Below are 27,576 nucleotides of genomic sequence, written 5' to 3' on the forward strand. Positions count from 1 at the left end.
ACATAATCCAATTGATTGTACATCTCTGTAGTGCTCTAACCTACCTTTTTGTACTCGTGTGGGGGGGGGGTTATGGGGTGGGCTCGTCTTTAATTCACAAAAGGCTCACCTGGCTGTCCTTTCTGCTTATTGGAATTCTTGGTGGAAAGTCCCTGTAATTAAAGCCTTCATGGAGGTGGTCAAAAGACCTCACCCGCCACCCCCCAATATCTAATACAACTCGCAGATGGGACTTAATGCTGTCCTTACTAAGCTTATGGGCCCTCCTTTCGAGCCTATGCATGAAGCAAGTCTTAAATGCTGTACTCTTAAACTGTTTCTAGTGGCTGTTACTTTTGAGTAGTGTAAGTGAACTGCATGCCCTTTCAGTTCAAGATCCTTTTCTTACCGTTCCGAAGGACAAAATTGTTTCCTCTCACATCCTGTAACGTCAGCTGAGGGATCTCTCCATACACTTGATGTTTCGGAGAACAGGCATTTATTGCCTCATGATAAAACCTCTCAGATAATTTCTTTATCTCCATTACCACTGGTAGAGCAGGTGATCCCGTCTCTAAGCCCGCAATCTCTAAATGGACTGTTTAATGTATCCAAATGTCTTACTCTTCGCAAGAACTTTGCCTTTAACTCCTAGAGCACTCTCCTCTAGGCACAGTGCTACTTTAGCTTTCATTGCAAATGTACTTCTAGATGCCATTTGCAAAGCAGTTACCTGGAGTTCTATTCACACCACTATCGCTTATGACTGATTCATATGTGGGTCAGGAGCTATTAAAACCTCATTTTGCTGCTGTACCTTCAAACATCCCACCACCTCCTGGTACTGCTTGCATGTCTATGCATAGAATATGATTCTAAGCAGATCCACAAGCCTGAGAACGCATACATTACTTAACGTAATCTTATTTCTGATGCTGTTATCTGCTTAGATTCACATGTGCCCGTAATTCCCTCCCCTCTTTGAGTTGAAGGTACTCTTATTTTCTGTACTCATGCATTCTCTTCAGGCTCCCTCATGGCAGGAAAAGAAAATTAGAGGTACATCGATGCGTGAAGACTACTGGGTAATTATGGGTACTGTATGTCTCATTAGGGATGGTGTTAGTTACACCCAGTTGACGTCCCTTTTCGAAATTCGTAAACAAGATGCAAAAGACTTATGTCAGACTATATACACAGCATGTGATCTAAGCAGATACAAGCATCAGAAATATGATTAGGGCAAGTAATGCATGCCAAACACTTCCTATAAGTTCTACACAGGTGAATTTAATTGAACGCACCCCTGTAAAGAGACAGAAATGCAGAATGTAAGGGGTGCAAGCAGGAAGCAAAAAAGCAAAGTACCACAATGTTGATAAAGGATGCGTCTTGTGAGCGGAAAGGGGAGCAAAGTGATAGAACCAGCCTCGAGGGACCAAAACTGGACCAGAAGTACAGTTGGGAGGAATACGTTATTGCTGTTCTTGGCAGCACATCAGATTCAAACCGTGCTTCCATTGTTGGGCAAGCGGGTCGAGCCAGCTTTGAGTGGGACGATCTATGTAGATCCAAGAGGCGGTTTGAAGCAGAAGCTCAGAGCAGCTGGAGTGCAGCATTCGAACAATGCAGTTCAGAGGGCTCAACAGGGCTGGTTTGAGACTGGTTAATTTCTGGTCAGGATCGACAGGTGATGGATGCTCCAGCGGGAGCAAGTCTAGGTCCGGTGATGGTTTCAAGCTGTGATCCAGGTCCGATTTACGGTTCCACAAGGTGGTGATTTGATGGCGGGCCGATTAGGTGAGGGCGGCAGGAGTGGTGTAAAAGGATGTGAGCAGTTCTTGTGTGGCCCCAGGTTATTATTCACCTGGCTGATCCCAGAGTGAGTAACGGATAACTGTGATTGCTCTTAGGCCCTCTGCACTAGTCAGCCAGATCTTGGGTGGTCGATTTTTCTGATCTCTAGTGACTGTCTTTGGGTTTAGGGATGCCAGTGCTAGGGATGGGGGGGGGGGTGTCAAAGCCCACACAACATTCGATAGAGGGACAACCTTATTTCAACTTTTTAATAAAACCCTTGTTCGTGTTCTTGAGGCCATCTGCGACAGTCAAAAGACAGCCAGTGGAACCGAGGAAAGTGGACCTGGACCTGGACCTGGACCTGGACCTGGACCTGGACCTGGACCTTATGGGTGCGAATGGGGAAATGGCCTGATGGGGCAGTTGGGGAATGTACATGTTTATATATTTATATAGCGCTGTAGCCCGCAGGCATCCGGGTGCACACAAACGACAAGATGGCCTAAAATAAGAAACGATAACAGAACCAGTTGAACAATAGTGTCTTCAAGCTTATTAAAAATGTTAGTTTTCCTTCCTTTCGCAAAGATGCAGGTAGTTTGGCGAAGAACAAGGATGCTTGAACGGGGAAGGAACTATCAATCCCTCTAGCACACTTGTGGACAACTTGGGTACATGGTATTGCTCAATCTAGTGGCGCGAGTCGATTGATGGAGAAAGCATTCTCGCAAGTCTGATGGAGCTGATCCATACAAACATTTGTGGGTCATTGTGGTACTTTTAAATGAACATGGTGGGAGTGCGACATTAACCAGCCACCTGGTGCAACTTACTCCAGTTGCTCTTGGTTAACAGTTGGTCAACACACAACTCTTTGCACCACTGCCCTAACTCAGTGGTGGCCTCATTTTTTGTTGATTCAGTAAGCTCGGGTCCTTCAGAATGGGGATTCGCTAGATCCTTTCCCCCTTCTCCGTTTGGATTTGCTGTCACCATGTGGTCCCACTCTGCTTACATGCATTTTCCTCTCTCTTACTAGTCTGTGTATCTCGAGTGGCCGTGTTCCCCTTTGGTCTTATTGGAGCTTCGCAGGCAGAGGGATTAAGAGCTCTGGCTGCCATCTAGGGATCATGCTGGACTGTCATAGCAGCTAGGTGGCTTCATGGTCTTGGCACTGCCTGTGAATGTCTCTTTATAATGGTGTGCTGCTAGAAGGCTTGGGGTGGGAGAGGGAGCAGAGAACAAGGGTATGCGGATGCAGGATAAGTTGTATAAACAGGCAGGGGGTGGGGAATGGGTGGCTGCCCCTCACCCCCTCCTTGAATGTATGCCAAGAAATGGGGTAGATCCCAAAATTGGACATATGCTCTGTTTTCTGAGTTTCTAATCTGGTGTGGCTCAAACTGGGGAACTCCACCTTGCCCCATATTGTTAAAATGTACAGCGTTTTGGAGTAAAGCGCTATATAAACATACAAATACAACTATGGCTGATGCTGGTGTTCAATAAGCGGAAGGCTTCCTTGGAGTATTGCTGGGGTATCACTACATATTATCCCCACTAAAAATCTCGCTGTATATATGGCTGTCTGTAAGGGCCATAGGTGATATTTTTGGGGGGGATAATTTTTGGCAGCAGGGTTTGCGGGGGTGTCCCCTGCAGGTTCCATGCCTTAATATCTATCGCTGCATAAATATATAGATTTTTGTATGATATTTTTGCGGGGATATTAACACATGGAACCATTGCTGGGTTCCCTTCTGGTTGGGAGTGTGAAGACTGGGTTGTTTGTGGGGTTGGGTGGGGGGGGCACCATATACCTTCTACCGGGTCCCATCGCCTAGCAGGTGGTTTTCCTCTGGCCCCCAGAATTTTTTTTTTTTGGTCCTCGCCACATGTGAAACTGCCACTTGAATTAGTGTAGGGAACAAATGGAATAATTGGATGGAGTAGATGACCCCTTCTTTAGTTAAGTTTCATTAGGTTTCTAGTTTCTTTAGTGAAGTTTAACAATTTTGTATGACAATGACCCTTTTAAGAACTATTTCAGTGGCTCTCGCACAAACTCCCACTCCTGGGAATGTCCCGGAGTGCGGAGTGCCAAGAATGAGGATTTTGAATATGGTATAAATGCTAAAAACAACCAGAAGAGGTCTGGAATTTCTTTATTAAACCAAAAGAACAGTGATCTATATGTTGATCAAATATTTTAATAAGTTGGAAATAACATACTAAATTGTATGCTGATCTGCAATTACCATGTGGCTACTGTAAAAAGGTTCCATGTGATATTTTCGCCGCAAAAATATCGCGATGCAAAAAATATCGCCTTATTTTTGCGGCGAAAATAACACATGGACCCTGCGGGGGACACCCCCACAACCTCCGCATCTAATATTTTCGGCACCAAAAATATCGCCTATGCCTGTTCCCGACGACCACATGTACGGCGATATTTACCTGATACCTGTAAAAACAGTTGTGCGACTAAGTGAAGGTCTGCAGTTGTTTCACCTACAATATTTTGAAGGTTGACTGGTTGGTGATATTTTTCGATCACACAATCCAACAGATAAATGTATAGATAAGGCAACGGGAGGAGATCAAGGGGAAGGATCCAAGCATGTTATAATTGGTGATCTTTTTAGAGTGGTGCAGCTTAACACTGTGCAGTACTTTACTCTAGCTAGTGGAGTAACAGCGGTCTGGCAGAGGTCTGTGCAGTGCTCTGAGCGGCAACGTCTGCAGAATCGGTCCCATCTCAAACCAATCCCTGGCACCAGAGCTCGGAACTTTTGTGGCAGTCCAAGACAACTGCATTTTTAAACCTTGCTCCCTTGTTCTCACCATTCTGCCATTTGCCCTTACTGAGGGGGATTTGATTGTTGTGGGGGGTGAATAGGCTCTTGCATGTACTGCGTGGGTTCACCCCATGCCCTTACTATAACAGTGGATCTGATGTCACTGTAGGAGCGAGGAGTGTTTGTGGCCAACATTAAGTCTAGTTGGACTAGTGTCTGCAAAATGTCTGGATAAGTTGAAACATATACGCTATAGTGCATAGCTGGCAGTTGTATAGTACACAATATTATCGCAGCTAGAAAGATTCCGTATTGCATCTGATAGACTTGGTGTCTGGTGCCTGCCATGAAAACAAAGTCTGAAGTGTTTGCCGTTTGTAACTTGAGCATTTAAGTGACAAGTGCTATTGGTGTGCCCACACATTGAGCAAATGTAAGTTAAGAAAAAAGCTCCTTGTAATCTATGTAGCGGAGATATAGAAACCAACATTACGGCAGTCTGGGGGGGGGAATACCGACTTGCATAATCGTAACTGCCTCACTAAAACAAGCCGTAAGATCATCTTTTTCCTACTGCCTGCTAATGTTGAGAGGCCTCGGATTGAGGAAGGTAGTGAGCAGCAAGAAACCATATTCTTGATGGCACAAAGATTTTGCTTATTGATAATTCACTTCTGAACCTCTGTTACTCTTTGCAAAATTAGGTGATTAACGCGGTGGAGCCTGCAGTTACAAACCCCGCAGCGGAACCGCTAATGGATAAAGCTGATAAAGGTGTGGTTTATGTGGATGCAATGGGACTGAACTGTTGAAGGCAAGGGGAAAATGACTCTACCTTGGGGTCCTCCAATGACTGACAATACATCAGTCAATGCTGTTGGCCTCGAGACCATGCAGTTAGCACTAACCTACCGATTAGTATGAATCGAGAACAGATCCATACTGCAAGCCCTCGCTGTGCTGTAGCAGACAAGATTAGTTCACAGCCTCCCATTAATATGTCCTGCTTAACAGCCAATCTGTTCCTGGATGCTAATCTTGAGCCATTAAATTGCTCTCGCATTGTTGCTCTCCCTAATTCTTGCACTTAAGCTCAAAGGACTTTGCATACATGGAGTTCATGGATAATACAGGGGTTTGCTCAACCTGCTTTTCACCCATAATTGTGAATGTTCTAGAAGAACACACATGTTCTTTTTAGTTTGTTAGACTTTGATCTGTTTTACTGAGATAGTGATTCACATAAAGGTGTCAAAGAATGGGTGTATAGTACTTGCAAACATGAAGTTGAGGGTAACCTTCAGCATCGGGTAAAAACAGGGGGAATAGGTCATAGTTAACAGGGTTACTTCCATCACTAGTCTCAAAGAGGCCTTGACTGCTAAAGCTTATTATATGGAATGTGAGGGGGCACAAACACTTTATAACAAAGAGGGGGCGGGGTCATGATTTACTGATGGACACGGTCTTCTTTGTGTAGGAGAGCTGGTTAACATCCCCCATATACGTGGAGTGCCACTAAAAGTGCCACTAAACTGGTATCAGTCAGGGGGCCTCTTGCTAGGCATGAGCTCATGGCTGTTGTCCGCTGAAATAGCTAGCCTTGAGTGTCCATTCTTACAGGTACAGGCTGTGGAGATGGAACTGTGGGAAGAGGTTGAAAAATAAAGGCTGTTTTGTGTCAAATGTTTGCATCAGTTCACCCCCCACACCACCTCCTGTGTCTCAGTGCGAGAGACTGAAAACGGTATGCAGTGAACTTCTCAACTTAAATGAGCTCCTCATTACAGAGCAACATGTCAGGGCTAATGATATGGTTGCGATTGGCGGGAACTTGGTCACTGCGCCGATAAGCAAGTGCTAGACAAATATGAGCATGTGATGCCGGAGAGTGATATGTTAGAAAAGGTCAACAGGCAGGGTATGGCATGGGTGGATTTTGTGCATGACTAGGACCTGGTATTACTCAACGCCAGAGGGAAGGGTGACATTCCTGGCAAATGCACATGTCTCATGGGGAATAGTAAAGCACCACAGATTAACTTTTTACTAATATGGCCACATTGCCACTGATACTTACTTTAGAGAGCACATTTATTGTTTACAGATGGCATCAAAGTAGGTGAAGTGGAGGTAATGATAATGGCATCAGTATTGGCTGGGTAGAGAGATGTAAAAGCAATGAGCAAGTATATTCAGGATATGCCTGTAGATTATCAATGTGTGTGTAGCACATGACTCCAATGAAATAGTCTCCAGAATTACTAATCTAATGTCAAAGTTCCTCCCTCAGGAAATAATCATATGATTAGGAAGGGAATACTTGCACTGGTGTCTTTGATCTGGCTGTCCAGGACGCTAAATGGCTAAGACCACTAAGACAGGTACATAAAATGATATCTATTGGACTGGACATAGACAAACGACACACTTAAAAAAATAAATTGAACTAGTTTAAGGGATACAGATACATGACTAGAATTCTGAATGGCAAACTATGCTGGAAGTATTAACCTCTCACAATGTTTGGAGTATGTTCAATGGCATTAAAGGAAACTAAACCCACATACTCATAAACCCCACTGGGGAAGAGATGGAGGCTGATTTCATGAATCTGAAGTACGGGGACCGGTCTGGACAGGCGATTATGTTGTGACGTATGGGATCTGGGCAGGAGATCATGCTCAAATATACTCCAACATGAGCATCCTTGAAGATGACTTACTACATGCCATATGTGATGATCCTTCAGATGGCGTCCCTACTCCCCAGAGGAGAACCTTCCCATGAGGCTAGGGAGGTGAGGCCACTAACCGATAGTCCATCTAGGGGTGGTAGCATGCTGGAGGAATCTCGTGGGGAGATGAGCCTCTCCTGGGGATAAGGACGCAATTGGGAGACACAACCCCTGTGAAATTCCATCACGTAGGTTGGCGACTCCCAAATCTTATCAGCATAAGATCATGACACAAGTACAGAGACAAAGCGCTCAAAAGCACTATCTTTGAGTGGGACGAAAGCTAGAGCAGCTGCTATCAATTGGATGGATGTTCTGATGGGGCCGTCCCCACTATTTTTAAATTGAAAAGCAAAGAGATGTGTTCTTAGTCATCCGCTGATCTGTCTGACAATGGCCTGTGCGGTTCTGGCAAGCTGGAAGCTGTGATGGAACTAGAGGGAGAACCAGGCGACCGAGTAGGCCGCCTGGAAAGCTGGCACAGGGCTTCTGGAGACTGCAGCAAGGCTTGTCTCAAAGGCTGAGAAGAGGAATATTACGATTCCAGAAAAGTCTTGTGGGTTGGTTTGATCCAGCATGGTAAACTTGCAGAGACTGAGTTGGTAGTACGACCTGTAGTGGGTGGACTGTGTGGACTGACAATGGTGCCAAGACAGCCTACTGTAGCCTACACAAGAGCCATTTAGTTAACTATCAGGAGAGAGTGAGAGACCGAGGAGGTCTAACCTGTCAGTGTGACCAAGGAGGTCTTGACGGCTACGTAGAGGCACTCCACAATAACTTGGGGTGGTGGGACGCAGACAACTATTGAAGGAAAAAGTTGAACTAAGAAGGGTGGACACGCGACACCTGCCTTGAGAAGGTACAAGTCCGGGATGGGGACGGGAAGTTACTGTAAGCCAAACGGCAAACCGTAAACCATTTTGTGATGGTTCGCAGGTCCGTTCCGCAAAAGTGTTCAGCTGCAGAGTCTAGAGGAACTCCAGGAACCGGTTCATCATCCGAGTGGGCGCGGTGTCAAGAATTATACAAAACCTAGCAATTGTGAAAACCTCCCTAAGGGAGCTGCTACAAACATTAAGAACTGTGAAAGACCTTTCGGAACCAGCTAGTAGGAGTCATTCTCCCAGCCCCATGAGGACTTTATGTGACTGTTTAATTTATGTTCAGTTATGGAGAACACATTTTTTTGCTTTGGAACAACCCGAGAGGCTTTTGGATGCTTTACATCCAGGAGGGAGGAGGTCATTCTCCTGGATTACAAACAGTTGCTGGACTTTACAGGGTTTTTGTTGTAGTGACGGGGATAGAGTAGGAGCCTTTGTGACTGTGACAGTGCCTTTTTATTTTGACCCGGACTTCTTGGCGAGAACCTGAGTTTCTTTAAGTTTAGGTAGGGAAATCCCCTTAGATTTAAGGGTAGATGGGTTCGGTTTATCATTTAAAGTCCATGGCAACCACTATGGCACTATTTGGTCAGTCTCTTCATTCCTTGTCGCCACACATACTTTGGTTGAACAACTCCTAGTGCCTGATGGATTGGCAAATAGGGGCTTCTTTCTTTTTCTCCTTATTTGAGGCAGTAACCACCTGTAATGCCATACCAGATTCATGGAAGAAAGCCACCCTAATTCCACTTTTTAAAAAGGGTTTAAGGATCTAGACCAATTACAGGCTGTTGACCTTACTGGACATCTCGTAAAAGAAAAAATGTCAATGTTCTTGTAAAAAACTTTTTAAGATCTGGGTTGAAAGAGCAGATTCTGAGTCCTTTCCAGACTGGATTTAGGGCAGGGAGCTTGAAAGTCCTGATATACTAATACTTACTCGTATCCAGGAAGCTCTCGTGAGCACCAAGCCTCCCTTATATGCTTAGTTTGTCGACTTCAGTGCGCAAGACTATGGGAGAAGCTTTGATGCAAGGGCATCTCTGATAATTAGTTATATTATCAAATCTAACTGCACACAGATATCAGAATGCCGGTAGAATTGAACAGTTATGGCTTCCTACTGCAGGAATTTGCAACACATAAATGGGTAGAGCAGGGCTGCATGTTGGGTATAAATTGAAAAGCATTAGTGCCATCAGATCTACAAGACTGTATTGTTGGTGGGAAATATTCTACCTAAAATTGGAGAAACTCACATTATTTGGTTAGCCTATGCCAATGTATTAATTTTAGATTATAATTAAATATGCATAAAAAGTGCTGTCAAACCTCGAGTATGCCATGGTAACTAATTACAAATTACCATGGGGGGAAAACAAAATTTGAGATTCGGTATTAAGTGCGCAAAGCAGAGGATATAGTAATTTTATGTGAGTTGATAACTATATTTATTTAGCCTATGAAATGAGTTATACTTGTCTCGTTTTGTAATCTCCTGGGAACTATCCAGGAGGATCCATTCTGGTCATGATGCCTAGGGTGTACAAATCCTTTGCTCACGTTGGCTTTAGCGAGGTGGATTACGATAAATGAAGATTTAAGTGCACTGGACATTAAGTGTAGAAATGTTAACGAACTGTAATTTGTCACTTGACATGGTGGCTAGTGCCCCTATATTAGGAGCATAATGTGCAAAAGGTGGGTGGACGATGCTTTCCTCAGGTTGAGAACGGTTTATATGGCGACTCATCGTTTTTCAAATGCATTACTGCTTATTCATGTTATTGAAACTCAAGGTTTTTAAATGTTTAACGTCACATATAACTAGATTAGCTTTGATGTTCGAACATTTAATTAAATGTATGTGTTTAGACTAATTACTGGTGTACTGTGTTTTTTTATTTGTATAGTGTGAAAAGTTTAAATATAAACTTTAACACACTGAAATAATAAATAAAGGGGCAGGGTGAGGGGAAAGTGAAACTGGAAAGTACCATTACCAGATTGGTTTTGCACCAGTTGAAAGAAAAATAAAATCTTGACTCAAACACTTGTCTTTGCGTCAACAGGCCCAGCAGTTGTTATCCGCTTGCATAGAGAAAGTAGATGTGTCGAGTTCGGACGGGTATGAAACGTTTGTCACCCAGCTGAAAGATGGTTTGAAGAATACCTCGCATGAGACTGCTGCTAGTCATAAAGTCGCAAAGGTAGGCTTCAAATGCTGAGCACATTTAGTGCAGAAGGAAGCAATTGAGAATTCTTAATTTTCTTTTGTAGAATCCACTGAATGCAAGATGTTGTATAGTGTTTACTGCTAATGTTCACAGGTTCATGTGCTGCTTTGCTTCCTGACTGAGTGGGCAAAAACCTGGTTTAAACTGCAGCATAAAAGATCCTCAAATGCTACCAATGTTGCCTCTGTGCTGCAACTGCTTTTTTGTGGTCTGTGTATGGTGGTTTTCTAAATAAGTGATATCCTCACAATGTTTAATGTAAATTCTTATATTAATCTACCATATAAACAGCCCACTGATGGCAAAATTAATCCTCAATCTTGGTTCTTGTAATCTAAAAGCCACCTATGACGCAGATATGTGAAATTGTTGCAAAGTAGGCTGTAACCCAGTCCTCTTTCCTATACCGGTCTTGGTCCTTGACATTTATTCAACTGTAATTGATGTTCTTCATGTTAGTGTCTTAGCCACACCCTAAGGAGATAAGTCTCGTGTTATTTTGATTATTTCTTCTTTAAAAATGAATGTTAAATTAGGATTTTTGTATAGCAATTGGTTTCAGTATGTTTGCTCTTGCTAAGGTTCTTGACATCCTATCTAGCATGTCAGACCACCCCCCCCCCCCAACACCCCTGTTTGAGACATGTATTTTTGTTCAATGCTTTTCTCGAGTTGAGAATTTTCTTGAGGCAACCTGTAATGTCCTTGTTACCTTACCAATCGCTCCACTTCTTTTCCATCAGGTTTTTTTACATATGCTTTTCTTTTTGAAAGTTTGAGTAAATTTACCAAAGTGTAGTGATTTGACGCGACAAAGGATTAACGAGCAAGTCATACAAACCTAGGTCTAAGTAACTGATCCCTGATCTGTATAGGTCAATCAGATAATCAAAATTCCACTTTGTATCTTGACACTGCCTTCTCGAAGACGTGTTTTGTACTGCTATCAAACGGTCTTCATTGGATGGGCTGATTTTGGATTTCTATACCCTTATTACATTGCTTTAATATTACATTGCTTTCTTGCATTTATTACCCTGCTGAACCCTTAACCCTATGACAATAGATGAGCTTCTCTAAATCCTCATCTTCCCCCACAGAAGAATATACCAGTTATTTGGGTATTGTGGAGCCTAAGGCTTCCATTGATTTCAGTTCTGACCCTCTTGCTGAAAAGGGCAGTCTCCTTCCACAGCAAATGTACCATTGTGCATTCCACCTCAGCAAGTCTGTTTTTCACCCAGACCTCCTTTTAAACTACCAGACCTCTTTGGGGTGGGGAGGGAGTGATGTATGTTGGCATAGTGTTTATCAGGTATGCACTGATGCTTCGTTCCAAAGAAAATGGTTTAATGCATACAGGCACTACAGGAAAGGTATTCCTCTGGCATCACTTTTCCCTGCAGGTCCCCAGACGGGGCCTCGGTCTCATCTGGTACGTTCCCTTGTCCACATTGAGGAGTTTAATGCCCTGATTACTTACTGGCAATCTTTTACTCCTATACTCCTAGTCATACTGTTGTCCGTTCTAGTACTTTTTCTGAAGGTTCCAGACAATGATTCCCTTATTGCTTCTCTTTTCATTCTCCTCCAGCTCAATCACCCTTTTTAAAAGGGAGGGTTTGTTGTCTACCCAACTGGTGCCTAGTGCTGCTGCAGGTAGACATTCAGAGACGCAATTTACATTAAGACAACTGTTCTTGCAATCCACAAAATGCCTCTGCTTTCAGGCATCCTCTTTTCTGCTACAAGAGTGAATCAAACATTCCATGTTCCGTTTGGTTTTATCCACCAGATTCATTCTGGTAGTTGTCCATCCCTTTGTCTCTTGGAAAGCATAGGTGGTACTTGAATTACATGCACTTGTATTAGCAGGCTGCTAAGAGCTAGAACAGAAGTCTGCAACCTTTCGGCTCTCCAGATGATTTGGATTACTAATCAACCCAAACGTCATAGCCCATGGTAAGGGATCATAGGGGCAGTAGCCAAAAATATCTGGCGATCCAAAGGTTAGACACCCAAGTTAGGGACATTGGTAGCCTACAGCATCATAGTGTAACCAAAGGTAGGTTGTTCAAGCTGGACTGTGCACAGCTGCCTGTCTCTGAACTGCTCCAGCCTCTGTGGTTGTGGGCTGGAAGTGCCTTCATAGGCAACCACCATTGAGGAAAGTGAGCTTATCAACTGCCTTCACTGTGAGTTCCTGTTTTGTTTTTCTATGACCAGTTTATGGGCCTCTTCTTTTTTTTCTTTTTAAATTGTGAAACTGTTTTAATACCTTACACAAACCAACATTAATGAAAATATATTGGGAGATTTTTTTTTTAACCAATTGCCAAAATAAAGGTACATTATAGGACTTGCAGCATTGCTCACACTATCTAAACCATAAACCTTGCAATCTAGACCATAAAGGGAACATTCTGTAATTTTTTTTTACAATTTATAGTTTAAAAACAAAATTCAATGCGAGTATAACTGAAATATGGTGTCCTTCCATACACCTAATCCACAATCGCTCACCTGCATGAATACATTTAAAATCAGGTAATCTGCCAAGGTTTGGGGACAGTAGATCACTAGATATTTGTTCCCTAGGCATCAGTTGCCCTGCAGAACCTACAAATGATCTTCTTTCGATGGGCCCAGTCGCAGCCCTAGACATTCCAAAGTGGGCACTTAGTTGAGTTTAAAGTGCATACACACAGTCCTTGCAATATTGCAAGGAAAGCTTTAAATATATTGCAATACATTTTCCCTTTTCCTGAAAAGAGTACTCGGAGTATAAAGCGTATTTTCTATTGTGAGCCTCCATTAACTTTCATAGTTTTCTCTTAGATGTTGAGAGATTGTTGATTAATTCCTGTGTCTGATCCAATTGCTGGTGAGACTTTCCTGGATCTCTGCAAAGCCTACTAGAAAAGGAATAGTTTTATCGTCAATGGCTTTAAAGACGGAATTTGGCAGAGGTCAAACCAATTTCACGTATAAAGTTCTTCATAGAACTAAATATTTCTCCAATATGAAACCTAGTTTGTCTAAGCACGCAATTAGAGAGATTGCTTAAAGCCCAATTTGTGTTTTTTTTTTTTTTTTTTTTTTTTTGCTTTATCCAAAGCATGCCCTGCAGGAAATTAAGAAAGGACTCTGGTGAAACAGAACAACTTCCCTAGCCATAATATGAGGCAGGAACAATTTTACTAAAAAAAAAATAAATAAAAAAAATAATTCAAATCTGTTAAGGAAGTGAATTTGCACAGGCCTGATGTACTGGAGATGTAGGGATGGTGTCATATGGGACTTCTTGAAATTGAGGGAGAAGCCCAGTCTGTGAAGAGAGTGCCAGGTAACATTGAGATGATGATGATGTAGGGCTGACAAGGTTTTGGTCTTCCTTTTTAGGGGTTATTTAACTACATGATAAAAAATAGTAAACCCCAAATGGGCCAGAGACGGGACTCTTTCCAGTTTAATAGAGCTAGCTATTTTGTTTCGGTCTTTAAAAAGTGTGGTAGAACGCGAAGACCAGTCATTTTCCTACTGCTGATGGGACTTTTTAGTTGGCACCGTCAGTTCTCGTTGCTTTTGGATCCAAAATCGCATTTAAAGTAAATGGGAGGCTTCAAGACCTTAGATTAGTCTTTAGTGCTTGCAACGCTGACCATTTACTTGACTACAAAGGGTTGTTAAAGTATAAATTGAATCCCATGGATCTAAAGTAGTACATTTGTTTCGAAACTAGATGCGCAATAATAGAAATGGACCACCATTTCTTCCCCCCCCCACTCCCCCTTCCCATATCGGGTAAATCAACTTGGTCAAATATAACTGGAATTTAAAAGGGCGAAGATCTGGAGCAATTTCAATTGGTTTATTGCCATGCCATTCATTTGTCGGATATTCTCAAATCCAATAACCCTGCTGGTGAAATTGGCTGTTTTGAGTGACATTTTGGTGATTGGATAGTTCGATTTTGGGGTGAACCCACTCCTATTCATTTCAATTGCTCCTCTTTGGCCATGTCTGGGGACAGATAATTTTGGGTAGCTTTGGACATGAGCAGAGACGTTTCTTCATCCTCTTTAAGAACGTTTGTGGTGCCCATGGGCCTACGTCTATTATCTTTGAGAAGAAATGTATTGATCTTATTTTGGATTTCAATTTTTTTTTTTTTTGGTGTGGCTTTGGTAGGCTTCCTTATATGAATGGTGGGCACCTTAGGAGAATTAAACTACATTTTCAAATCCGTAACCTCCCGATCAATGAAAGCCCCCTTAAAAATGTCCTCTGAGCTATTTTTTTGTTCATGTTTAAGACCAACTCCCACTGACCAATTCCCGCCCCTGAGATCTAGTATTGGAGCCAACTGCCAGGTAAGGAAGGTGAGTTGATGCTTTGGAGCGGGGTGTGCCGGCAATGGTATGACCTGGTCTTTGTACCTCACTGCGGTTGATAAAGGTGAGAGCTTAAGTGTGGTCTGTCTGGACTATGACTATGCACCCTGTGATCACTGGAGCAGAGTTCCAGAAGTGAACTGCAATAGGATGACTTATGCTGGACACCAGCGACCTTTGTGGTATTAGTGCCCAGAAATGCTCCCCAAACTTGCGCATTGATGGGTTGAGGGTGGGGCCCCTTCATGAACTTCCTCCTGTCTTTCCAGTGACTCAAATGGGACTCAAGGAAGGCTGTGATTGGAGACATTCTTTTAAAGTCTTACGGTCCCATCCCAGACCACATGGAGGTGGGAGCAGAGGATGAAGATAATGTGCTCGGTCTATAGAATGCCATTGCTGTCATGAGTCCCTACAGTTATTAAAACTTGCTGATGCCTGAAGAGCCTCTACCTACCTTTGCAAAGTGAGAAACCTGTTCTCCAAAAGATTACTTGACCTGAATCTGTGTGAAAAGCAATGCTGATATACTGCAGTGTGTATCTGACTAATGCAGTCTTTCTTCAGATTGAGCCGGAAACTGTTAGCTCTCATCAATGCCACGCATGCCCATCTGTTGATAATGGCCCTGCACTAACCAATCGTCCAGGTAGGAGTATGTCATCACACCATGCTCAGTGGTGTAAAGATATTTGTAAAGGTTCTTGGTGCACAGTGCATCCTACGGGCAGGCCTCAAATGTAACCTTAATTTGTGACCTTAAAACCCACCTCATGCCAGAGTGACTGTTGTCCTGCGAATATCTTTAAGTACTCGCTCTAATTATTGATGCCCTGGATGGACAAAATCATCCACCTCTTTCGATGAGCGCGTGGTTCCGTCTTTCCTTGAAGCATGGATTACACATTGCTTCAAAAAGCCAATCTCTATCCATGTGTTTCTGGCAACTATCGTCCCATTACAAATGTGCCATTTGTCTTAAAAAGCATGGACAAATTAGCATATTGACAAATGCAGAGGTACATCAAAGACCAAAAGATCTTTGGCCCACGCCAATTGGGCTTCAGAGCTCAGTATGGTATGGAAACGGCTATGTTGGACCTCAAATCGACCTTGGCCGGCATAGTGGACCGAGGTCATCCCGCCCTGTTGATGCTCTTGGATATCTCTGCGGCCTTCGACCTGGTGGATCATTACTTACTGGTGACAAGGCTGGGGAGATTGCATACTGCTCCATATTAAGCATCCCAGTGGATATCCTCATTTCTCAGCCATCGTATAGTCCTGGTATCTATGGGTGAGGAAAGCTCCAACCACGGCCTGCAAATTTGTTGGGTCCCCCCACTTTGTTTAATATGTACTTCGAATGGATTGTGTCCCTCAACGTATTCCTCATCTTTGACATGTAATGACCAGCTTCGGCTGCTTTGGAAAAAATTTCAGCAGAGGGCGCCCTGTGTCAAATGGATGTCCCTCAAAGGCCTCTGTCGCGGGGGATATCATCGGATGTTATAAGGCATGCACAGCGCCTGTTGGCCTCAGTCGTTTTTCTGCAAACACGTTTGCTTCGTGAGAAACTCGGCGCGCCTCGTACACTTGAAAGTATTTGCTTTTTTTTCAAATATGTCTTCATCTCCTACTCTGACACCTTGGTCCTGGTTCACGAAATGCAAGGACTGCGGCTCCAAGATGTCCATCATGGACCCACATCGAGTCTCTATGGTGCCTCGGTGACGGCCACGATACGGATACGTGCTCCAAGTGTCAAGCCATGACGGGAAAGGCCTGGAGGGAACAAATGGGTGAGCTCCAGGTAGGCAAAGTTTCCAAACCCCATAAGTCCTGTCCTGCTAGGCCTTCGACCGAAGAGGCGACTCTCCTCAAGAAGGCCAAGCGCTCTAGGTCTAGGAGTGGATCCCGTCCGTCTTCGTCGAAGAGATGAGAAGGCACTTTCGGTTGCCTTCCTCAAAGTCTTCATCAGGCAACGCCCTGAGAGGGTGGTATGCCCGTCCAGGTCGACACTGGCAGAATGGGAAGCATGGCGTGTGGAAATGCTTAAAATCTTTGATCAACAGGGCCGGGCTCAGACTCTGGCTTCTGTGGAAGCCAGCAAGGAGCAGTCTCGGCCGGAAACTTGCACGCCCTCAAGTCAGAGTAAACGGCGTGATCCACATCGAGAGCCCTCGAGGCCTTGTTCGGACATGGTATCGAAGGATCACTCAAGGCGTGTAGAGGGCAATGTTGTCGACTCCTTCGAAGGCTTCGAAACCTCGACGCCACGGCCGTCGACTGTTGCCAATCAGGTCCTCGACCCCGGTCAGGCCCTCAGTGCCTCTGCTACTGCCTACGCTGAAACAGTCGACGCCACCTGTGTCAATTTTTTCGGCTCAGCCCCCAGTGTCTGTTGACCCTCCGAAAAAAGCAGTGGCTAAGTCAAAGTCAACGCCTTTGACAATGTCAAAGCCTCTGGGTTCCAGAGAAAATATATACCCCTCTACCAAAAAAGGATTTAAGTCCCTCGCTTTCATTTTTGAGGGACGGCATTCGGATGAGGATGATGCCCCTTTTGTTCTCCAGTATGGGACCCCTAATGTGCCTGAAGGCCTCAATTCAGAGGAGAGTAGGATGCAGGATCTGACACTTTGCATAATGCTAGTGGTATTGACACCTCTCCTGAGCTGTAGTTTGGCGTACAGACAACTTATGTCTAGGGTTGTTGAATATTTGGGCTGGTCTAGACCTCCGGTGCATTATGATGAGGATGATCTAACGCACATTTTGGACAGGGGTCCACCTATGGATCCAGTGTTACTGTTCCATGTGGCTCTTCAAAAGAGGGTGGCCAGGAATTGCGAAACCCCAGAAACTAATTCCAGCGTTTGACAAGTCTCTTCAAAGAAAATACTGCCCCTCCAGTAGCAACCCGGCTACCTGTCAAAACACCCCACTCCCGAGAGTCTGGTGGTCCAGGCAGCTACGGCTACCTCGAAACAGGCACCGTACTCTACCCTACCATCCCTTGCTGATGGGGCCAATAAGCGTGTAGATGGATGGGCGCAAAAGGTATTTTTGGCTGGGAGTATGGTGTTGAACTTTGCCAACTCCACTTGTGCCCTGGCAACATTTTCGTACACTCTGTGGGAGTGTATCTTTATGGTGGCAGAGCATATTCCCGAAGGGGATGAAAGGGATGGCTTCCTGGCTATTGAGGACGGCAAGGAAGCCATGTGCGAGTCCCTTCAGTCTGGTTTGGATCCTGCAGATAGCATCAGCAGGTCCATGGCTACGAGCACCGTGATAACTCAGGCTTGCGTGGTTTGCAGTCAGGTTTTGCACCTGATGTGCAGGCTAGACTTCTCAACATGCCCTTTGATGGGTCTCATTCTGGCAGCAAGGCTGACGAGAGCCTTGAAGTTGCAGACCTCGAAGGCGGCAGCCAAGTCTTTAGGTGCTGCTGTTAGGCTACCTCAGTCTTTTTGTCCTAGTCAACAACCTTGGAGGTGTAGATATTTTCGCTAATACTCATTTGAAAGGGCGACAGGAATGGCCAGTCGGAGGCAAACGAAAATGTCCTTTTGGTGGACGAGGTAGTGCCAAGCCAGCTCTAGCAGCAGCCTCTTTACCATCGCCCTCTGCAACAGCCGCTTCAAGAAACGCTCTGAGGGCTTGGGTCACAGTTCACCAGTGGGGAGGGGCGGGGGGCGGTTTCAGACTGTCTCGGCATCTAGGGGAATGGCGAGACATTACTTCAGATGCTTGGGCTCTGGAAACAATCGCCCACGGTTACTGTCTTCCTTCAGACCAATCCACCTGGGAATCAAACTTTGATTCCGGATCAGCTTCTTGTGCAGGAAATCTTGACCCTGCTAGAGAAAGGTGCTATAGAACCAGCGGAGAAGAACAAGGTTTGGTATTCCCGATATTATTTTTTTAATCCCCCAAAAAGGATGGGGGGGGGGCTGAGACCCATCTTGGACTTGAGATACTGAACAAGTTCCTCAGGAAAGACAAATTCAAGATGGTCACTCTTTCTCAGATCCTTCATACCCTCCAACTTCAGGATTGGTTGGATGCTTATTTCATGTGCCAATCCATCTAATGCACAGGAAATACCTGAGGTTCGCTGTTAGCGTCTCGGACATCAGTTTAGAGTCCTGCCATTCGGGTTGACCTCCGCCCCGAGGGTTTCGCCAAACTGGTGGTGGTGGCAGTGCTCTCAGGAGAGGGGGATTCATGTCTGCCCCTACCTGGATGATTGGCTGTTCAGGTTGCGTGGATCATCTCAATGTTATCTGCCACTCTTTTCAGACTGGGCTTCTCCCCCAATTTCAAGAAGTCCCATATGACACCTTCCCTAAAGCTCCAGTACATCAGGCCTGTATTAGACACATCCTTGGGGAAAGTGCTCGCCAACCAAGGTGAGGGCTTAAGACTTTCTGCAGATGGTAACAAAATTCCAGAGTGCCCAGAGTCTTCCGGCCTTCGAATTCTTGAGGTTGCTCGGCCTCATGGCGTCCTGCATTTTTCTGGTGCCAGAGGGTTGAGAATGAGATCCCTTCAGTGGCCACTCCGATCACAATGGTCCCAGTTCCCAGGACGGATTTCAGACCACCGTGAGATTCAGATCAGAGTATCGCAGGATCTTTTGTGGTGGGCCTGCAAGGAAAATAAATATTATGAATACTTTTGGCAACCATGGCCGGAGATCACTGTAGTGACGGATGCCTCACTAACTGGGTGGGGAGCTCACGCCAACGATTTGACAATCAGCGGTCATTGGTCTCCATCAGAGTCCAAACTACACATCAATTTTTTGGAGCTGAGCGCAATCAGACTAGCGCTGAAGGCTTTTCTGCCGTCTGTGCAGGGAAAGAATGTCCCGTTAATGACAGACAATACAATGGCCATGCACTACCTCAACAAGGGAGGAGGCGTAGGGGTCACTACCACTGCAGAAAGGCAATGCTGCAGCTCTGGTTTTGGGCTATTCAAGAAGGAATCTCCCTATCATCAGTTCACCTAGCCGGGGAGGAGAACACAGCGGCGGACCCTCTGAGCAGGCAGGGCACTGTCTCCCACAAGTGGGAACTAGCGCAGAAAGTCCTTCAAGAGATCTTCACCCTTTGGGGAACCCCTCAAGTGGATCTGTTCGCGACCGGTGTCAACCGGACGTGCAAGCTGTACTGCTCAAGGGAATTTCCTCTGAGAGGAGCCCTAGGAGACTCGTTCGTGGTGGATTGGGAATTCCCTTTGCTGTATGCATTTCCTCTAGTTCCTGTCATTCCAAGTAATCTGGAGGTTAACTGTTCGGGAACCACATGATCCTCATTGCCCCGGATTGGGCCAGGAGAACGTGGTACCTTGCCCTTCTGGACATGTCCATCTATCCTCTGATACGTCTTCCACAAAGAACATCTCTCATGAGAGGAGGGTCGGGTTCTCGCTTGGTTTCTGAAAGCTTGAGGTACAAGGATTGGGACCTACTGGATGACGTGATGGAGGTGTTGCTTTCGGCCAGAAGGCCAGCAACAAAGTCTCTGTAACGTTGCCGTTGGAATACGTTTTGCGACTGGTGCAGAGTTTTGATCCTTTTCAGTGTACAACTCTGGATGTTTTATTCTTTTTGCTTTCATTAGCACACAAAGGTCTTCAGGTTTGAACCATTAAGGGTTACCTGGCAGCGCTTTCCATCTTTAAGCTCTCATCAGAGGAATGCTCCTATACTCGTTTCTAAAAGCTCTCACAATTGTGTTCCCGCCATCGACGTTTCAAGTTCTGGTTTGGGACCTCAACCTTGTTTTGAAATTCCTGATGTCAAAGATGAAGCAATCTAGTGGTCTGCTGAAACTGGTTGATGAAATAAATTGAGGCTTCGTCTAGACTAAGCTCTTCGGATGCCTTAACATGAAATCATTTTAGATTTGGTTTGGCCTATTCGCTGTGGGCTTTTTTAGTAGGCAGATGAGAAGAGGCAATACATTTTGAGTTAACTCCTTCCATGCCACATACCTGAAGTTTTGTTAGGGTCTTAACTGTGGCAAATAGTTGCCTCCTTTTGAGTGTGCTTAAGAGAACAATAAGTTTCTCTCCACATACATGAGAATACTTGGAGGTTAGATGGGAGTTAAGGTCAGCCTCTTAGTATCCCCTGTTTTAATGTCAGCCTGGTATAGGTTGAACATGGTAAGGGCAAGTAAAATCTTGTTTCAGGCCCGACATATTGGAATCTTCAAAGACTAAATGCCGATTGAGGGTTGTCTAATCTGTACAGTGGTATTTTAGTGGAACATTTAAATGTAAAGCAGTAGGGCAGGATCTATGGCCTGTTTTCCTAATTTGTTTTACAATAGTTCCTGTCCACCCAATCAAAGGCTGCTGGGAGATCAGATTCTATGTAAAGGGGGCGTTGTCTACTATTATTTGCCCTTAGTCAATGTATATAGTGCCAGACTACATTGCCTGACATGACAGGTTGAAAACCCTTTCAACTGATGGTGAATAGCTGGGCCTATTCAATCCACAAGTTGAGTGCCAACAATGATCATTTCGTTTTGAGGAATACATTAGTGTGATTAATCTAGAATTTGCACAGCCATTTCTTATCTTTATTTTTATAAATTGGGATTAAAATACTTTCGGTCCTTGTTAAGGAAGTGTCTGTGTAGTGCTGATGACTCTCAATAACAGATATATCCCAAAAACGAGCTTTGCCAATACCAATAGTTTGGGCTTTTGTGTAGACATGGGGAAAGGCACTTGCCAGGCACTGCCATGGTGTTATTATTTGGCCATTGATCGTAGCAGGTGCAAAATGGTGAGTACCTGGACATCTAATAGCAGTACCTGGCAAATTGTGAATACGCATACACAAGCCAAAACTGTTATTTTTAACAGGACTTCAGCGAAGGGCATGCATGGTGCTTACAAATACAAAATTACCTTCTAGTTTTCACACTGCAGTGACTCTTCCCTCTCGCATATGTGCAGTTTATATTACTATAAAGCTAAAAAGAAATATTCCTTAATGGCATTGTTTAAATGGGTTTATAGTAGCAGTGTGGGGTTAATTGAGGACTAACAGTATTTGCAAAATTAAGTTTGCTAACCAGTCATTCCTCTATGTGAATCCAGACGCAAGGGTATGAACTGTTGGAACAGTTATTTCTGTAACTCTGCTTTGTTTGATTTGGCTTTCAAATCTAGTTTCTACTTGTTGATGTACCTTGCATGTCCTCCTTATGGCTAGAAGGAAACGGTGTGTGCTCTGCAGACAATGTATCTTTAGGAAAATACTTGTTTGTTTCTAAACTTAATAGGGTTGTCTGCCTTTTTATAACCTGTTTTTGTGAAGCTGATGCTGGATGATTTTGAGGTGTTTGTTTTTATCACTTTTAGTGGGCCACGGTTACCCTCCATCTTCCTCATCACGTACTGAAGTCTGTTGCGGGTGCCGTTGTAAATGAGCTCAAGAAGATCAATCAAAATGTTGCTGCCTTACCTGTTGCATCGTCTGTAATGGATAGATTATCTTACCTCTTACCCAGTGCAAGACAAGAACTTGGAGTGGGTCCCGGCAGATCTGTGGACAGGTAGGCATGGACAAATCTGTTCAAAATCAATTAAATGTGTGCAGAATCAGCTATCATTGCAAATGAGAACTAATCTGTTTATGTACATGTGACTTGTTAAGAAATGTAGCAGCTTGTACTTAATTTGTGTAGTTTACTGTTGGCAAAAATAGCTATACTGATGAGGTGGAGACAGACTTATCCTAAATTGTTGGAGTGGCTGTATGATGTGATTTGGGCCAATACCAATGAACTATACGTGCAAACCATGCCAGACAGTGGCCGACCCAAGGACATTTGGTATGACTTTCGTCAGAATCTCGCTAATCCCTCTGCTTGAGGTTGCAAATATTACTTCTGATATTTTATCTGACTCTATTGCTTTATATATTTGGCTCTGCGGGTATGTTGGAGATTGAGATTATATTATGCTGTACAAATGTAACCTGTAACCAAGTGCCTAATGCACAGTTAAAAAAATAAAACATTTCTGGAGATCTACACCAAAAACAGCAAGACAATTGACATTTATGAGCATTGTCTAGCCCTAAAGTGCCCCACCATCACATCTAGGCTCTCCACTTTGCTTTGTGTAAACGCTTCATCTTAAAAGTAATGTAATTTCAGCATATTTAATGTAGTTACATCTGTATGAGTAGCAGCAAGACTGCCATTCATCCCAATATCTAAGGTGTTTTCACTTGTAATGTTAAAGTAAAAACAAATGGATGTATAACTACTAATTAGTGAGCAGAGAAATGGGTGACAAGCAAGACTGGATTAATCAAGCTTATACAGGGGCCTCTGTATTAAGACTGACCCCCAAAAGAGAAGCAGGCTCATGCCAACTGATTTCACCATTATGTGCCTGAATAAGATGGTTCAAAGGGGAATAGGCGAGGGCAAAAAATACACATCACTTAAGTGTAATCAAATAAACTTAACTTTAGGCAGTTTAGCTAAGTTTATTGACTTGGCTCTACATCGGTATGCCCTTTTCACACACTTCTTACTATAAGTAGCTTATCACTAGCCAGTGCCTAGTGCACAGTTTGAGTCCTGATCCCATCCATTTAATGCACGTGGGTGCATCGTGCAGGAGCATAGGATTTAAGGGTTGCCCTGCAATTTGAAAATCACAAAGTGAAGCAGCAGGCTTGTGGCACTTGAGCATAGGGCCATACCTCCCAGACTATGTTGCAGCACAGCAGCTGGGGAACTAGGAGAACAGGTTTATTCATGAACCACGAGTGAGTATAGAAAGTAGTGCTGTAGGTGCAAACAGCAACACAGAAGCTGGCAGCGGTTCTCAAGTTTCTGTACAAAGGCAAGGGCAACTATGAGCATTGCAAATCATAAAAGGTGTTTGCAAAGTGGGTCAGGAAAAGGGCACACTTCCGAAAATGGGGAGTCTTTGCACTTTATTTAGCTCTTGATAACCGTGAGGTATAAGGACAGGAGGAGAGAAACCACTCTACTTTACTCCTCCAGGTGGCACATAACCGGGCAAACGGGTGTCTCCAGACCTCCTTCACTCCTAAAAGGAGGACGTCCAATGTGACTTGATCACTTACTTATGCCTTACTTTAACAAATGCAGTGGCATTGTTTTGTGATACTTTTCTCGAATGATTTTTAAAACATTTTTGTTACTATTAAATACATAACCTTACACATCCTCGCAATATATACAATAAGTAGGCTTGAAAGGGGGGATGGGGATAGGGGGAAGCAGTGGACATGATGAAGCGATGTATATTTGAAATATTATATGCGCTGCAAGTTTGGTATGTATTGTTTGTTTGAATAAACTAATACAAGTATTTAAAAAAAAAGTATCAAAGTATTACAAAAATAAATCAGATGAAATAGACCAGTATAATAGAGCATAGAATACATGCATAGTAAAACAGACGTCTAGAAAAGCATGTTACTCAATGCAATAGATTAGATGAATATAAATATTTCATTTAGCTTATCAGGCATACTTCAATGCTAAAGATATGCCTAGCTTAATTTATTGATATTTCATACTGTACAAAGTATTTGTCAGTATGAAAGCTCTGCCAGATGGGCAGTATTCACGGAATTGATTAGTGTTATGATCAACATGTTTCAAATAAATTGTCGTCTGTGGATATTGATTAAGAATATCTGATTGTCCTGATATCATCATACCCATGCCTCTGTCTCATGAATACAATCTGTGACTGGTCTATTAGATCTCCCATAAATGTGTCCAATCTATTAGCCAGAATACGTGTGAACAGCTTACTGTCTACGTTAAGCAATGATATCGAGCGATAATTACTGCACTTAGTTCTATCCTCTTTCCCGGCGTTGGGATCAACTGGACCATAGCCTCCCTCATGGACGGACACAACATTCCATCCATCATGAAGCTGTTAAATAATCCACATAGAATTGGAGCAAGCTCAGAACTAATGATCTGTAAAATTCTAAAAATAATCCATCAATGCCCAGTCATTTCTCAACATTAAGATGACTTATAGCTATCGACAACTCTGCAACATTAATCTGGGCATCCAGCAATCTCTAGTCACTGGACAGACAAGGAATGTTCATCTTCTCATTGTTGGTTTTCTGTGAATTATCAATTTGATTATAATTCTAATCCTCATTTCTTTAAACATGCACGATAATACCTGTTAAGATAATTTAATGCATCTGTCTTCGTAAAATGGCAAAGATTCACAGTCCCCTTGGTATTCTACCCAACAATTATTATTTTTTTTCCATGGTTTTCAATTTCCCATCACTTGAACAGCTATCTCCAATGACTCCTTTTTTGTTTGTGAGGGTAGGGTTTTATGTCTCTAAATATTACTTTTATTAGCATGTTTTGGAAATATTTCTTCTGCTTCTGTATCAGAGTTTAAATTCTGAGGTCATTGTAATTCCTTTACAAATGGTAGCTATCTGCCTCCGGAAACCCCAGCAATATTTGCAAGATTAAAATCCGATGAGTGTAAACTAGAGGCGCTTTATTTTCATTTTGATCTCTAGCTGCTTACTAATTACTATTGACTTAATCTGATCAGTTCCAACCATAGGTTAATTGAATAAAGGAAAGTTTTGCGCTTTTATATGTCAGGAGCATGTTATTTCATATTTAAACACAGGTTTTGCCACATTGGTTCAACAGCAAGATTTAACGTAAAGTTGTTGTGGATTTTGAACTATACATACAAGATGATGATATTCAAATGACTTTACTCATCAAATTGTCATCCAGGAATAGTATTCTTCATGACAAAAGCAATAATCATCCAAAACCTATTAAACATCCCCCTACAACATTTGGGTGTACAGCAGAAATAAGGAACTAGTGAGAGGAGTGTATGTAAAATGCCAGGCTGCATGAATGGACACACATTGATATGATATAAAGGCTCTGAGGACAGTTTTCAGTACAAGGCTCCATGCAGCTGGCTTCATCAGTGTTGCACAGGGCAGTGTCCTGTATAGTGTATGCTTGACCCATCATTTGCTGTGTAAGAAAGTTTAGAAGTTTCATGTATCCAAAAGTTGAAGGAAAATCATAGCCTGAGACTCCTGAAGTATGTAGTATGGTGTTGCAGCAGGCAGGGTAATTGTATAATGCAGTCGTGGAGCCAAGCGAGCTCTGGAGGCTAACTACGTTGTATGGTATTGCAGACTGGATGGAACTATTGGCTTCTTCTTTTGCGCAATTATCACGTTGGCTTTGTGTATTCATTATATAAGAGACTAAGCAGAGTGGATGGCATAGCAGACCGGGAACTTGGCAAACGTGATGGAATATTGTAGTTTAAGGCCATCCCGCTCTGAGGGTAGCTGGTATAAAGCAATATCAATGAGTTTGGGATCAGCTCATGTATTGAATGCCAGTTACACAGATGAATGCAACTAGCATGTCGCAACTAGTTTTGATGAAAAGCATTTAGCTGTGTGATCATGTTTTTTGTTGTTGTAAAGAGTTCACTCTTTAGTATGATGCATCTTCCCCATCAAACAAAATGAAAAATAGTTAACACTGAGATTTTAGGCTTAGGAGCTGGGAGCTATTTAGATCATTGTTATAGCCACGGTATGCCTGGTTAGCTTGAAAACAAGAGCTACTTGGGACTCCCGAGGCAAGTGGTGTCATACAAACATAGCTATGCAGGTTTGGGAATGTGTATAAAAGAATAAAGTACACTCCTAAAGGACATTTCAAGCATATTGAATATTATATACGAAACAAAGTTAGTTTGCATCTTGCACACAAGTTAGACATGCTGTACACTACGTCCTAGCTCCTGGTTCCCCAAGCGTGGCTGTGGTGATACCCAGGAGCTGCTTTTTGCTCTTCATCAAGTGCTAATTTCAACCTCGGAGATTGAAATCCCACTACCCTAAAACTTCCTGAAACACATGGAGACAATGCAGTGTTTTACAGTAGCAATACTGTAATTATGCTTTCTGTAATAACTTGATACTCTTAGGTTCCGTCCCCTTTCCTCCATACTATATGGGCGTCCCTTGCAAGGGAACCTTTTTCACTAGAAAAACCTTCCCCATTAAGTTTAGAGGCGCATGACAGCGTGGCGCAGGGAGCATGCGCTGCCCTGACTCTGCCCTCCGACGCCACACCTCAGTCCCCTTTTCCGCGTCGACGGGAACAGGCCGAATTTACCAACACTCCTGGGTTTGGCTTCGGCCATGTAATGCCACGCACGGATATTTCTGTGTTTTTATCTTATTTGTCATTCAGGTGCTCGGTCCTCGGGCGTTGCGCTCCTCCCCGGCGCATGTCGACCTTTACAGGGTTCAGCAGGCGTCCATCCTGCAACAGGATCTTCCCAACTTCAGACCCCCACGCCCTCTGCCTATGTTGCCTTGGCCCAGACCACGGTTGGCAATTATGTTCGGCGTGTGAACAAGGCTTCGAAGGCGCTGAGGACAGACTAGCCTGGAGGAGGGAGCACTTCCAGAAGTCGCCTCCAGAGGATCTCAAGAACTTCGTGAAACATCGTCCCAGGTCCAGGGTACGGCCAACATTTTCCAGTGCACACCGCAAGGGAGACTCCTTCCAGGTACTCTCCTGTGCCGCAGGGACTGGTCAGGTTCTTCTACCGGCACGTGCACTGAGGCTGCTTTAGCTACCAGCCTTCGGGTCGAGTGGGCTGCGG

The 27,576-nt window shown here is 43.7% G+C and overlaps 1 protein-coding gene across 5 annotated transcripts in view; it reads left to right on the forward strand.

Annotated features, from left to right (window-relative positions):
• BIRC6 (baculoviral IAP repeat containing 6) overlaps positions 1 to 27,576 on the forward strand; it is a 3,097,233-nt gene that overhangs the window by 54,862 nt on the left and 3,014,795 nt on the right. For all 5 annotated transcript variants that reach the window (XR_011268132.1, XM_069607902.1, XM_069607904.1 and 2 more), the window contains exons 3-4: positions 10,277 to 10,414; positions 22,231 to 22,424. Coding sequence is in view for 4 of the 5 variants with exons in the window: in XM_069607902.1 (XP_069464003.1) it covers positions 10,277 to 10,414; positions 22,231 to 22,424 (332 nt within the window). In the remaining variant the exon portion in view is untranslated. The remainder of the gene's footprint in view (positions 1 to 10,276; positions 10,415 to 22,230; positions 22,425 to 27,576) is intronic.

The sequence above is a fragment of the Ambystoma mexicanum genome, chromosome 4q, assembly GCF_040938575.1.
Source record: "Ambystoma mexicanum isolate Mex_15411 chromosome 4q, UKY_AmexF1_1, whole genome shotgun sequence".
In the NCBI taxonomy this organism is placed as follows: domain Eukaryota; kingdom Metazoa; phylum Chordata; class Amphibia; order Caudata; family Ambystomatidae; genus Ambystoma; species Ambystoma mexicanum.